This window comes from Oreochromis niloticus, linkage group LG17 (assembly GCF_001858045.2).
Source record: "Oreochromis niloticus isolate F11D_XX linkage group LG17, O_niloticus_UMD_NMBU, whole genome shotgun sequence".
In the NCBI taxonomy this organism is placed as follows: Eukaryota; Metazoa; Chordata; class Actinopteri; order Cichliformes; family Cichlidae; genus Oreochromis; species Oreochromis niloticus.
Window position 1 is genome coordinate 15,762,592 of NC_031981.2, and position 14,042 is coordinate 15,776,633.

Here is a 14,042-nt window from a genome sequence, read left to right on the forward strand (position 1 = left end):
AAATCTAGCCACTGTGACCTCTCAGAGCCCTGTTGTAAAGCACGAAGGTGCTTTGAAACCAGATGTGAGGAATCCCAAAAGGATGATTCTGTTCATCTGGACGTAGCGTTTTCATCCAGATGAACAGAATCAACCTTTTGGGATTTACTTACCTGGATGATTGAGCATGCATCAAGACAGATGTGAGAAATATGTGACACTAAGATACACTGCATCCTCATAGGCAAGTGATTTGTAAATCATTGTAAAACATACCCTGCTTTAGTCTACCTTTTTAATCTAAAGAAGTCCATAGTTATTCAATCGAACATTATGGTGTATTCAGTGAGGCCCCAAACTAGCATTTGCGACCATAAACTCATCGGGAAACAGTTTCCTGAGATCACAAGTTAAAGCCAAGGTACTGGTGCAACCATAAGAGTCTCCCCCTGCTGGCCATTAGAAAGAGTGCAGTTTTAAAGAGCTTCCAACACTTTTTTTGTAGACAATATATTTTTGATCTAATGTAAAGAATTTTAAAAAATTAGTGTATTTTTTGGTTTTTATATGTTATCAAATTAATTTTATCCAAATGATTTTTTAATTTTTTTTTAAAAAGCCAAAAAAAACCCCGTGAATACTATTTTTCATTAAGAGCGTAAAACAGCAGCGCATAAAGCGCAAAACAGCTGATAACAGCACCGGGTGACGGAGATGGATGGAGATAGTCTAATCCTCTCCCAGCCACTCCCAACCTCTCTCTCTCTCTCTCTCTCTCTCTCCCTGTGATGCTGCAGCTCCTGTAGGCTCTTCAGTCTCCAGTAAACAGCAGTCATGGCGACAGTGGTCCAACCGCTCACACTGGATCGAGGTAAGGCGATCGGAGCTTTGCATTCTGTGCATGTCACCGGAGAGATTATTTTCAGCCTTTTTTTCCCCCAAAAACTTGAGCGAGGATTTGGTTAGATTCTGATGTTTTCTGTTTTTTGGTGAGTGTTTGTCCAGCTCGGATTTCCTACACATCGTCTGCGCGAGTCGCTATTTCAAGGCAATATGAGCTCTGGCTTTTCTAAATAAAAGCCCGTCGGTTCCGTCCGTGTATTTTTCCAGACCGGAGCGCTCAGTTCTTTCGTCAAACTACCGAGGGGGTTTCTGCGAGCACGAACATCTGGAAATTAATACCCTTAAACCACTTACAAGGGGTCTCGTTTAATTTCATCTGTATTATGTAACCCCTTTGGCAACATTGTCCCGTTAAAGCTCGCTTTTTGATCTTCATCTGGCGGAGACAATAACGCTCAAATCCTAAAGCGCCTTGACACGAAAAATCTACTTTGTTAGACGGGAGATAACTTCTCAGGCTATCTGAACTGGACAGGTGCAAGACTGGCTGATTGGTTCCCTCATCAGGGTGTAGATGTTGTGTTTTGTACTTGTTGGAAGCGGTGTGCAAACAAACCGCAGTTGAGGGTTAATGTTGTCCTGTGATGATGTTGCCTAGCCTGTTTTGTTAAGAGCTGTTAGTAATTACAGACTTTGTAACTTAGACACACATTAGTCCCCTGATCTCATTCATAAGATACAATAATAATGCATGTAGGCTGATAAAATGTTCATTTTCCCACCTAAAGATGCTGTACAGATATTTAAAATACACTAAGGTCTCTCGTAATATAGTAATTCCTCTGGGAGATTTGAGGAAGTACAGAATGTCCTGTACACTTGAGAAGATGCCCTTTACATCTCAACACTTTTATGTTAAAGGAGTCGCATATTCAGACCAAATGCAGATCCGCTGGTGAAATGTAATATTGCACAAGCCTTGCATAGGGAATGGATACTGTCAAATATAGAGAAAGGAGAGAAAGGAGACACCTTAACGCTTTACTCTGTGCCAAGTAAAGCCAGCGTCAGCTCTCCTTCCAAGCCACACGAGGGACTTATATAAATACTCTTATTAATTATTCTGTAGGGATTAATCTGACTGATGTCACTCGTTATTGGTGATTTAAGTAATTAACCACATTAACATCTACTGCTAAAGAACACAATTTTTTTCCCTTCCATATGTTCAATTTGTTCTTCAATGAAATTTAATGTCTGAGGGCAGTGAAGCTTTACAGGTGCACAATCTGCTGGGAAGCTGCAGAAGTGCTGTACATGCAGAGTTAATGAAATGAGCCACAGATTGAATCCGGCAATGAGATAAACAATGCAACCTAAGCTTTTCCCACCCATGTCTCATAGTAGACTATAGATTTATTTTTTAAAAAAGAGGCTCTGCTAAGCTGATAAATAGATTTTTAAACAGCAAGGCAAGGAGCGATGTCCTGCAACTTGATAAATTGTCAACATTCAGCCATGTCTGATCTTAGTCATTTGCTTGGGCAGTGACTCAGCTGTGACCTTCGTGTGTACACACGGGGCCTGATCCATACCCACAAGCTGGAAAATGCAGCTGTAATGGCACAAACAGTAGTAATGATAGTTTCACGCAGGAGCTGTCAGAGGCAGGCAACATTATAGGCTTCCTGTCCTCGGATCCTGCCACTTTGGTGAAAACACTATAATTGCTAATGAAAAGGTGCACTCCTCTCGTTTCTGGGTGGAGGCTTTTGCTGCCGAGTTGCTGAGTTTGTCAAATGCACGCAGGGAGAAAAGGAACAGAGATGTTCATTTCCAGAGCTCCCACTTGGCTTGCGGGGTCACAGCAGGATGAAAAGATATTACATCATTGGCCTTCCTGTTATTGTCAAAGGAAATGACTGTGATAAGCAAGCACCGTCGAGAACAATGGATTTGAACCTCGCTGTATAATAAAAAAAGAAGCCTTTTATTCTCAGTAGATCTGGCATTTATGTAAGTGCAAACTGACACACCCCGGAGATGAAAACCTTTCTGTATGAAACAGTGAGAGCAGAGGGCACTGTGACTGAAACTTCCACAGATAAATTTAAACATCTATCAGGTACGGCTAGGTGGCAGGACCCAAATGCAGGACTCAGAGACAATGCTGTAGCTTGAATGCTTGAAGAAAAAACAAGGATACAAAAAACCAGAAACTCCCAGAAGCAGGAGAACAGGAAACAAGGACGTCAAAGATAGCATGAGTGGACGATGCGACAACGAGCAGAGGAAGACTGAGGACTAAAATGCACACAGGATAACGAGAGGATGGGCAACAGGTGGCAACACAGCTGGAACTAATGCAGACTAACAGGACAGGGGAAGCAAAACTGAACGCGCTGTACACTAGACACGAGACTGTCAAAATAAAACAGGAAGTATGATAAACACGGAGATGAAGACTAATCCACAGAGGCTTGACTCGGGGACCGGGGAGAAACAGACATGGGGAGATGACTGACTGAGGAGACAGAGAGGGAACATCAGACACAGAGACAAGAGAAAAACAAACATGAAGACGAGACTGACTAAACACATGAGAAGACTAGACACTGCGAAAAAAACTCAAACACCACACAGAACTAAAGGCTAACCGAAGCATACTTAAAACATGACGTAAATATAACTATGAACCTAAGAATCACATAGAATATTCAAAAAATAAACTGCATATTGTTCAGAAACTTAGTACCAGTACCATGACAACGCCGGCAACCTGCATGTTTCCAGTGAAATGCTTACTCGCTGATGGCAGGATAATGCTGGCCACGTTGTCCATTTCAGTTTGGTGTGTTACTTTGTGTTACTTGTTAACTGATTGTTTTTTTGTGAGTCATATTCATTATTTTATAATGGTCTGCCTGGTCCAGAATTCAGCTCAGAAAACATTGAACTAATAAAGCTCATTTGCTGAATTGTAGTCCTTCCATTTAATTGCATTAAAGTCCTTCACTTTATAAAAAATGTCTGGAATGTCCAGCCAGCAGGGGTGACCACGCTGTGTCTAAAACACTGCTTTTGTAGACATCTGTGAGAATACAGCCTCAGTAAACACTTTCCTGATGAATTTCTGGACTAAATTACTAATTTCAGGATGTATTGATTAAAACATGAAGTCAGTTTTGTACGATATTGTCGTTATTGAAGTCAGAGAGGAGGATTGTCCATACTCATCAGCAAATGACTTGTAATTTTAAGTTGCTAGCCAGTGAGTATAAAGTATTCTTAGTTTCACAGTCAGATCCTCTAATCACTCTTTACCTGTTGATTTGAAACACAAAGATGGTGACAGTGACAAAGGATCCATCATCAATCCATGATGTAATGGCAGCTACCGCTATCTTTCATTTACAGTCTTTAATTGAGCAAAAAGTTGATGGAGATTTTCATCAGTTTAACCAGTGAATGATGTGCAGTAGACACTTGGCATTATGTAGTTGGTGTTAACAATAGTGTGGAAGTCTCCCCTCAAAAGTCTCCACTGTTTGCAGTTTTCCGAGCTAACAAGTTAACCCTGAGCCTGTGGTAGGAAGATTAGATGTTTGTTCCTAGCTCTTCTGCACCACATGTTATGGGATGAAGACACTGATCAGTTCTTTATCCCCACCAGTCTGTTCATTTAGAAGCTGCAAAGCAATCTTTATTCGTCCCTCACTTTGCTGCCATTGTTCATTTTAACCCCAAACGAGTTGGTGATTACGCCTGGGCTTCACGCGCATTTCCACAAACCCAATTGTTGGATATTGCACTGACCATAGCTAGAAGGAAGATTTTAACTCTTTCCACTCACCTTAATACCCATGCTGTATCTGTTTTAGTTAGTACAATTTCTCCATTCAGCCAAATACAAAAACATAGATGCAAAGTTGTTGAATTTAGCTGCTTGTTACATAGGTTTACGGTGGCCATGGATTAGAAGGTAGAGTTAGAGAAGGTCATCATCAGAAGGTTAGTGGTTCATTCCATGGGTGCTCCTGCCAAAGTATCCTTGGGCAACAATCTGAATTCTGAGTCACTCCCAGTGTGAAAGTTAGATAAGACTAGATAGACTAGATTACAAAAGTTGGATAAGATAAGTTAGATAAAAAGTGCTTAGACAGAGAAAAAAGTGTTTGTGTGAATGGGCAAATGACACATGTTACACAAAGCGTTCTGATTGGTCAAGCAGAGTAGAAAAAGCACTATATAGGAACTAGTCCATTTGCCATTTACAGGTTGAAACTGTGTTAGGGGCGAAAGCATTGGTTTATCATTGTTAGAAGATTGCAGTTATGTTCCTTGTACCTACAGCTGTACAGCATGTACAAGAAAGTAGTTTCTCAGCAGTGCATTTCTTCCTGTGAGGTCGTGATCAGTTCAAATGTCAACAGTAGAAAGAACCCGTTCCTTCCCAAAGTATGAATCATTTTGTTTTTCTTCACTGTGTTGCAGGGACCTTTGGAATAGAACAATTTTTATACAGTTTATGTCTTCTTGTCTTAGCACAGTGAAATGAATAACTGCGAGATCTGAGGGACCGTGGTGAGTTCATCCATTTGAGGCTAGAACATATTTCCATCACATCCACTCAGTCACACCGCTGTTTTTAAGGGATTAAGGAGGTGCTGACAAGCTGACGTCACTTGTAGCTGTCTATATTTTAAATGGCCTCCTGTTAATGCAGAAATAAAGGTTCTCTCAGTAATTGTCTTGGAGGGACATTGCCCAGTAATTACCCAGGATGAAGACGACAATAAGACTGTGATGTTTTCTGGCTCTGTTTTCGCCACAGGCTCCTGCAGGAGCCATTACCCTTCTAGGAGTGATTTATTTCTTGTGCTATAAGGGAATCGCTGCAGTTGGACAAATTAAAGCTTATTCTCTTGGCATGGGGAAAGAACTTGGTTGTCCCATTTTTCTGTATTCAGACTGTGATTTCTTTTGTTTTTATCACTGCCTTTAGCAGCAGAGTTGCCAAGGGCACCCAGGTCAAAGTGGCAGCGGCAGATGGCAAGGACTTTTCAGGACAACTTACTCCCAGATGCATGACATCTGGATAGCATTTCTCAGGGTACAAAGGTGGGATTCCCGTCAGAGAAAGGTCATTAGAGACTTTTTCTGCCTGTCACCCTCTGAGATGGAAAGCAGCATTTCATTTAGAGTTAGTATTTGAAAAGAGGATCTCAGGTTTAAATCTCAACGTTGCGGTTTAATAAGCGCAGACAGACGCGGACGTGTTTATTTACATTGTTGCAGTTTTGTCAAACTGACACTTCTAAGTACTAAAAATGGATTAGGTTAAGTTTTGTACACTGCTATAAATGACTAATTATGTCAGGAAATGGGAACGGAGCCCAGTGCAAAACATCCCCTCAACAGTGTTGTGGAGCTTTGTGGAGCATTGAAGCCTTTATTACGTGTTACTGTGGCTTTGTTCAGCTCTGTGCCTTTTCTCTAATCAACAAATGATGAGGATGACCTTTTTTAGTCACAGCCTGATGTTTTCAGGGTATAATGCCACACAGACAGTGGCAGCTATAATCATTTTATACCGCAATATTTGTTTTAGATATTTTTTCACATTGTAAAATTTAAAATGAGAAATATTAAACTATTGTTCTAGGTATGAAAAGTTTATTGGACCAAAAGTGATTACATCATGTGTTCTGTTCAATATATAAGTTGTTGGTTTGTCTACAAGCTGCATTCATCTCCAATTAATACTCCAGATACTTGCTGATTGGTGACAGCATATTGATAAAATATTTCAAGAACTTCAGTCATCCAAAATAACTAGAGCTAGCAGAATTTACCACAAAGTAAGACACAGTATTTGTCAGAGAATTAAATCATTCAAATGCTCCAAAAGATGCTAACAACACAGACATGGTTAAGAGGTCCAATGTACACCTCTAGAAATAGCAATGTAAACAAGCAAGCTAGTAGTTAGCTTGCTAACTATTAGCTAATTGCTAGCAAGCTAATAGTTCGCTCTAGTTGTTTTCTAATATTAGGCTGTTAGCTTATATAACCTCAATTCTCAAAAGTTAGGGCTTTATGGAATATAAATAAAGACAGAATGTCATAGAGGGAAAGATTAGCGATAGAAACCAAAACTGTTCTTTGTACCAGGCGCCTCTAAATGTGTTTATTTCTGTTTAAAGTTGGGCATTGTAACAGGGAGTCTGTGGAGATTGACTCACTTATAGAGTTAGCCTAAAGTGGAAGTTAGAGGAACTGCAGTTTTGGTACTTAGAATTTTTTTTCTTGTTTTCATCTTTGTAGTTTGGCACTTATATCACAATCTATCAACAAATCCTCAGCTGGGATCTCTTATAATGCTGTAGTCAGTTTCTTCCACTGATTATGTCCCTATTCAGCAGTTTTCCTTATTCTCCTTGTCTATTTAATTTTAATTAGTTAGAAAGTCAAGAAAGATGAAGCTGAAAGAAAGAGTAATAGTTAAAGTTGGTGAGTTTACATGCCTAGGGTTAAATTCTCAAAGCAATGCATGGTTCACAAGAGCGGTGAAGAAGAGAGTGGAGGCAGGGTGGAGTGGGTGGGGACGAGTGTCAGGGGTAATTTGTGATAGAAGGATAGCACAAAGATTGAAAGGGAAGGTTTACAAGATGGTAGTGAGACCTGCTATGATGTGTGGTTTAAAGATGGTGGCACTATCATAAAGACAGGAGGCGGAGCTGGAGGTGGCAGAGTCAAAGACGTTAAGATTATTATTGGGGTTGGTGGGACGGGCAGGATTAAAAATGCATCAGAGGGACAGCTCAGGTTGAGCAGATTGGAGGGAAAGTAAGAGAGGCAATGCTAAGATAGTGTGGACATGTAAAGAGGAGGGATAGTGGATATACTGGATGTTGAAGATGGAGCTGCCGGGCAGGAGGAAAAGAGAAAGACCACAGAGGAGAAGAAGATGCTCAGGTGGAGGTAGATCATCTGCTGTGGTGACCCCTAAAGGGAGCAGCCTGAATAAGAAGAAAGAAAATCAAGAAAGAACAGCTAGATATGGCCAAGACTTTGTATTTGACCCTGTGCAGTAAAAAATTAGTCATTTTCAGGTAGAACTGTTTGGCCAGGCTCACAATTATATTCAACTTGGTGTAACTCGGTCATATTTCCGAAAATCAAGTTCAGCTACAATCAAGTTATCCAGTTATTTAACAAATAAATGTTTCCTTGGTTCTTTTATATTATTAAAAATGTTTTTCTTTCAAATATGATTAAAAGCAGACCAAAACTGAACATCATCACCAGTGACCCAGAGCCGATAGGAAATTTCAATGTAAAGTTCAGATTTCAATTATCTCCCAGTCTCTTTGTGAATGCAGCCGGCACACTTTGCTCAAAGTTTTCTGGTCACATTCATGTAGGATCTCGCAGTGAGATGTGAAAAGGAATACTACGTGAATCTCTCTGGATAGTGAAAAAGCCTTTGCCTGGGTATTTTAAGTCTGTTTGAAGCGCTAGACTCCCTTGAACTGATGATATCAGAGCATAAAAGCACAGGAAAGACTCGGTAATAAAATCTGTCTTGTGCAGATGAAAATAATCCACATTTTAGTGGCTTTAATGCTGCAATTAATGTTGTTTTGGGGGTTTTTTTAGAGGGGGAAGAACAAACCTTCATAAATGTCACCGCACAGAGTGAAAAAATTAGTTCTGAGAAAATTTAGTATACTAAAGTCCTGACAGCTACGTAGCTAAAGAAAACTTGTGCTGGATGATTTTGGAGCCTTTGTTCAGTCAGTGGGAGTGGTTGTAAAAAAGACAGGAATCACGGTGGGGGCAAAAGTGTAAGAGAACAAATAATCCTGCCAGCCAGGAATCAAACTTGGGACTCGCTGCTCGGGGCATTTGAGGCCTACCCACTCAGCTATCAGGTCACCCAGAACTCAGCTCGTTTAATTAGTAAGTATCACTAATGAGAATGCCCTCATCCTTCGTATAGCAGAGGGAAATTAACTGCTGACAGGATCTCTCCTGGTGTCATCACTCTTTATAATATGGCAGCAGTACATTATACTGTAACTGCATCTTGATGCTCATTTACTCTGACCAATGTCACTACTCCTCATAGAGATGCTCTGTAATTACAACCTATGGTTTTCCTTTGCACTTCGGGATACCTTCTTATTTTATTTTATTTTTTTCTGGCAGATAATTAGAGAGAAAGATACTTTTTCTTGTGTCATTATTCATAAGAAAAAATATCCTCATTTAGATACAGCAACATCAACACCCTTTCTTCTTTCTTTGGAGAAGAATCTGTCAGAGTACGCAGTGAGAATGACTTAATTGCATACCGTCTGTTTGCCTCAGAGATATGCTAAATTTGACAGTCTTGCATGTCTCAACGAAGCTGAATTTTTATTGAAATGAGTGTAAAAAAAAAAAAGTATAGATGTTGAACACATCTGGGCACATTGACCCCCCCCCCAGCATAAATTTGCGGGGTTTTTTGGTTTGTTTCTTTTTTTAACTTTGGAGTAAAAGTCAGTAAAATGCACAGTTGAATGGTGGTGAATCGCCTCTGTTGCATTTTTAGGGAAAAACACTCATTTGGGCCACGATCCTCGTGAAGTGTAGCGTTAGCAGATGTCTTTAAATGAACGAGAAGGAATGCAGAAATCAGAGGCAAGGGCTCATTGTGCTGATTTATAAAAGCAGGTTTAATGTGCAGGTCGAAAAAGGCAAAGCATGTGGACAGAAAGGCGAGAAAAGAGGCATAACGAGGCTGACAGGCAGAAACAAGAAGGCTGAGAGTTGTTGAGCGTGAAGGAAAGGGTTGGTTGTCTCTACCAAATGGTTTAGAAGAGGATTAGGAACATGTATGTGCATGTGGGGGGTCAGGCTGATGATGAGAGATGAGGATGTTATGTTTTTAATCTCATGCAATGGTGAGACATCCTTTGGTCCCCTATGAACCCCAATTCTTCCCCTTAGTCCAAAGACACTCATGTTAGGTTAACTGGTGTCTTTAAAATGGCTATAGGTATGAATGGTTGTCTGTCTCTCTGTTAGTCCTACAACAGACTGATAACCTGCCAGCGTGTATCTCTCACCCTATGACAGCCGGGATAGGCTCCAGCCTCAGCGCAACCCTGAATTAGATAAACAGAAGAAATGAACCAGATGCTAAAGTGGTAAGTTTCTAGTCATTGTTTATTTTTATTTTTCTGCTATGACTTTTAGTTATTAGACAAAATACAATTCACAAAGTTCCCACATAAAAAGTCATCGACTCACAGTTTCTATAACCATGTGTGCCAGTGTGTTTTGACTGACAAAGACTAAAGCTTAAGACATTTCATGTACTTTATTCAACCTTCTAAGCATAACAGATTGTTTTTTCTTAAGCTTAGTTCTGTTTTGATTCATCCACTCATCCTATACCTTTGGCTCTTGGGTTGGGTAAAATACGCTTATAGGTTCTAGTCATCTGTGTGCACACAGGCTTATTGTCTATCTTGACTGCTGTATGGAGACTTTATAGTTGCAAGATTGACTGTGTGTGCCTGACGTGTGCACACTGTCACAGGGCAGACACACACACACCAGCGCCTCCAACTTCAAGGCCCTTCCCTCAGATGTTAGTAAAACACGTTAAATCCGGTGGTTTTCATGTGTGTTGTTATTGTATAACCGTGGTGGTTAGTCAAGGATGGAATTGCATTTCCTATACTACCTCCAGCTGAAGTTTATTCATAGGCCTTGCATGTAACAGGAATGCCATGTGGGCGTTGAGCTCATACTTGGTGTTATCTTGAACTACGCTTCATTTGTTTTGTCAGCCTTTTTTGCTCAGTTGCAAGTAAAACATTTGATAATTATGGTCTTTTGCCACTGTTATGTCACTGTTATAATAGAGGTCACTAAGCTGATTTGCCCCCCTCTGTTGCACTATTAGGTAATGTAATATGTCATTTCACTGCACATCTGATTTGGGAGTGATTTCCTGGTGATGTGACGTAACTATGATCCCCTGCGGTCATCTCAGCTGCTTTGTCATGGAAAAGAAAAAAATCACCCTTCGGTGCCTCCTCTCTGTGGGTTTCCTCTGATCCGTCGCACAGCTCATCTAACGGGGCCCACTTTCACATTTAGCACACACAGAGCAGTGCACAGTGGAGCGCGACCGTGGGACGTTTGTGCTTAAATATGTGTGGTTCATTTGAATCGCAGAGGCTGAACTAAAGAAATAAACAAAGCGGGCAATGTGATCTGCAGGAAATAATCCATCACACTGGTCCCACTAATTCACAGCACATATCACTGGAAGCATCAAAGAGGAAACGTGCCTGTGCAGCGCTTGCAGACATTTCGTTATCTCTGGTTTGAGGCGCGTGGCTATCACTTACCTTACATTCAGATTTCTATGTCCACCTGCAATTATATCATCTTGTAATGGCAGAAGATGAAGGGCATGGCAAACATGGACTCACAGTATTTCAGTTTTTACTCTCTATAGCTTACATTGCACAATTTAATTGCATTTAAACTGTGCAGCTTCTCTGTTTGATGCAGAGCTTCTGAAATTTAAAATAACCCCCCGATTCAAGCTGGAAAGATTATATCAGGAAATGGGAAGGCATCACTTATGATCAGCGAGATGAAAGCACTGGCAGAAATGTCTGCAACATCAATCTTTGAAGTCAAGTTCCGAATGCCTAGTGAAAGTATTTGATGCGGATAAGGAAAATGGTGCTAATGAGCATGTGGAAGTCAATAATGGCAGAGAGGGGGGAAAAAAATATCTGGATGGCCCTTGACCTGCATTTAATGAGAAAGAAATGCTCGTAAACCTCCGAGACAGATGCCCTTGCTGCTTGGAAGTGTACCAAGTCATTATAAGCTATTCAGAATCAGTGTTTTTTGATATTCAGGCTTACGAGTAACCTTTATTATTCACCTTGATAAAATATATATATGTGTTAGTGCTGCATGCTTAAGAATGTATTGGCGCTTTAAACTCCCATATGGGGGGGGCTGAATTAATAAAAAAGTGTTATATGGGTATAAACAAACTGCTTTTATACCTGTCGTTAAAGTTTTAAGGCAAAGTTTGCCATATTTTTAAGTAGTAATTCCCACTCCTGTTTTTCAAGGGAGACCTGACCATGCAAGTTTCACTTTTTTTACCTTATTTACTTCATTTGGAGGTATTATTCTGTGAGACTTTCACCCCTGGTGTCACATTATTTGCGCTGCACAGTGCTATGAAAACAGATAAAACAGCCACAGAGATTCTCGCAGTTACTCGGGTTAATCCTCAGACCTTGCTATGAGCTGTTTTCACTCAAACTATCTACAGTGCAACCAGGACACGAGATGTAAGGAATTAAAAAAGTTTCAATGTTTGCAAAACACAAAAAAAGAATGTTTTATTCACCCCAGTGGTTTTTTTGGCAGGGTGGTTGAGCGTATTCGATAACAGGAGAGGTTAAATTGACCATGTGACGTACAAAAGATAAATCTCTCTCAGTAACACGGATTCTTGCCAGCCCTGAGAGAGGACAGAAGAATTAAGAACAAAGTTTAATTAAGCGGGCGCAGGCTGGCGTTCAACCAAATCGTCGGCCAAGTACAAAAGGTCACAAACAAGCCGAAGTGTCCAAAAAAGGGCGAGCAGGGGCCCAAAAATAAACAGGGCAGGGCAGAAAACAGGCGTGAAGACCAGAATATCAATTAGAGATCGGACAGGTGACAGATTAAAGGAAAATAAACACCATCAGGTGTCTTGTTTCACCATGTGAGCACTCGGAATAACTTTGTATTGATTTGCAGTGACCTTTTCATGTAAGAGGACAGGAGGAACCTAAGCATGCCAGCACAATGTCCCTGAAAGCATAACACCTCACAGCAGGAGTCAAGGGTTCAGATTTTAGATAACATCCTGTTTTAAAGACCTGTAACTTCCACATCAGAGTGTTGTTTATAACTTGGTTCCTCTTTTTTTCAACTCACTTTTATTTTTGATTTTGAGTGACAGCCCTATGTCACTAATGCCATAACCCGAAGTCTCACACACTGGTGCAAAAGGAAACCTTGTGCCTAACCGACACATGCAAGGAAGTTTGACAACGCTTCATTATTCCAGCAATAAGACACGTCCGACTGTTTTTAGTCCTTTTTAAAAAAAATAAAATCCAAAATATGGTGTTTGGAAACTGTGCTGAGTCGAAACTCTCCATAAGTGTTTCGACTCAGCATGGACAACACTGAATAAGCGAAGCACTGAAGAAAGCATGAGATCCTCACTGCAGTGTATTTAAAATGCATGCTCAACTGTTAACATCTGTGTTTAACGCTTCTTAATTAGAGTCGCTTCTGCTGTTGTTGTCATTTTATTTCTTATTATTTTCAGTTGCATTTTTGTGCTGAATGAGAGAGAGAAGCTGCAGGCATAGGGGCAGTAACAGTAGGGGCTTGGTGTACAGTCCCTCTGGGGATGAGAAGCAGGTGTGAAGGTAAGTGCAGGACTGAGGTGATTGGAACAGGCGGGAACATGCTGAAGGCTAACGGTGCTTGGACTGGGAGTGATAGAATCTTTAATGTTCGACAGACAAAACACACCAGGAAAAATAGCAAAAATGCAGCTGCTGTTCTAGGTCTTTAAATGAAACTCTTGGTTATTAGATTAATGGCTAATTAGCACTTTCCTGAAAATTCACACCACTGTTTGCTCTAAATAAGCCCGTATTAAATGACTGGACTGTTGCTTGCATGCCTTGTTCTCGTGATGGGAACTGACCCCTGCAATTTCAAGCAAATCAATAAAATTCTCAGTGCTTTATTACAGAGTGCTTGAAATAGAAACAGGCAGAGGGGGTAGCTCTGACAGCCAATTGGCTATAGCTCATACCACATGGGCGGAAGTGCTTTGAGGAATGAGTCCCCAATTTGATTTACAGCCAGCTGGATTCTTACCATGTCACTCCCCTGTTCTCTTTCCCCATATTTCCTGTCCGTCTAATAACAGCACAATGCCCCCAAATGACCTTTTAAAGAAATAGAAACTGTACATTTCACATTACCTTATATAGTATTCGCAGGAGTCAGAGCTCAGTACTGCTTCTTTTCTTACCTCCTGCTGGCTTGCATGCAGCAAAAGCCTTTCAGTCTGTCATCTGCTTTGCTGAATTGCTCAATATTCCCAGAATTCA

At 40.6% G+C, this 14,042-nt stretch overlaps 1 protein-coding gene across 2 annotated transcripts in view; it reads left to right on the top strand.

The window, feature by feature from the left end:
- Positions 1 to 712: 712 nt before the first annotated feature.
- lin7a (lin-7 homolog A (C. elegans)) overlaps positions 713 to 14,042 on the top strand; it is a 42,465-nt gene continuing 29,135 nt past the window's right edge. For both annotated transcript variants that reach the window (XM_003452022.4, XM_005456635.3), the window contains exon 1: positions 713 to 850. In XM_003452022.4, the coding sequence (XP_003452070.2) occupies positions 814 to 850 (37 nt within the window). In that variant the 5' untranslated portion in view covers positions 713 to 813. The remainder of the gene's footprint in view (positions 851 to 14,042) is intronic.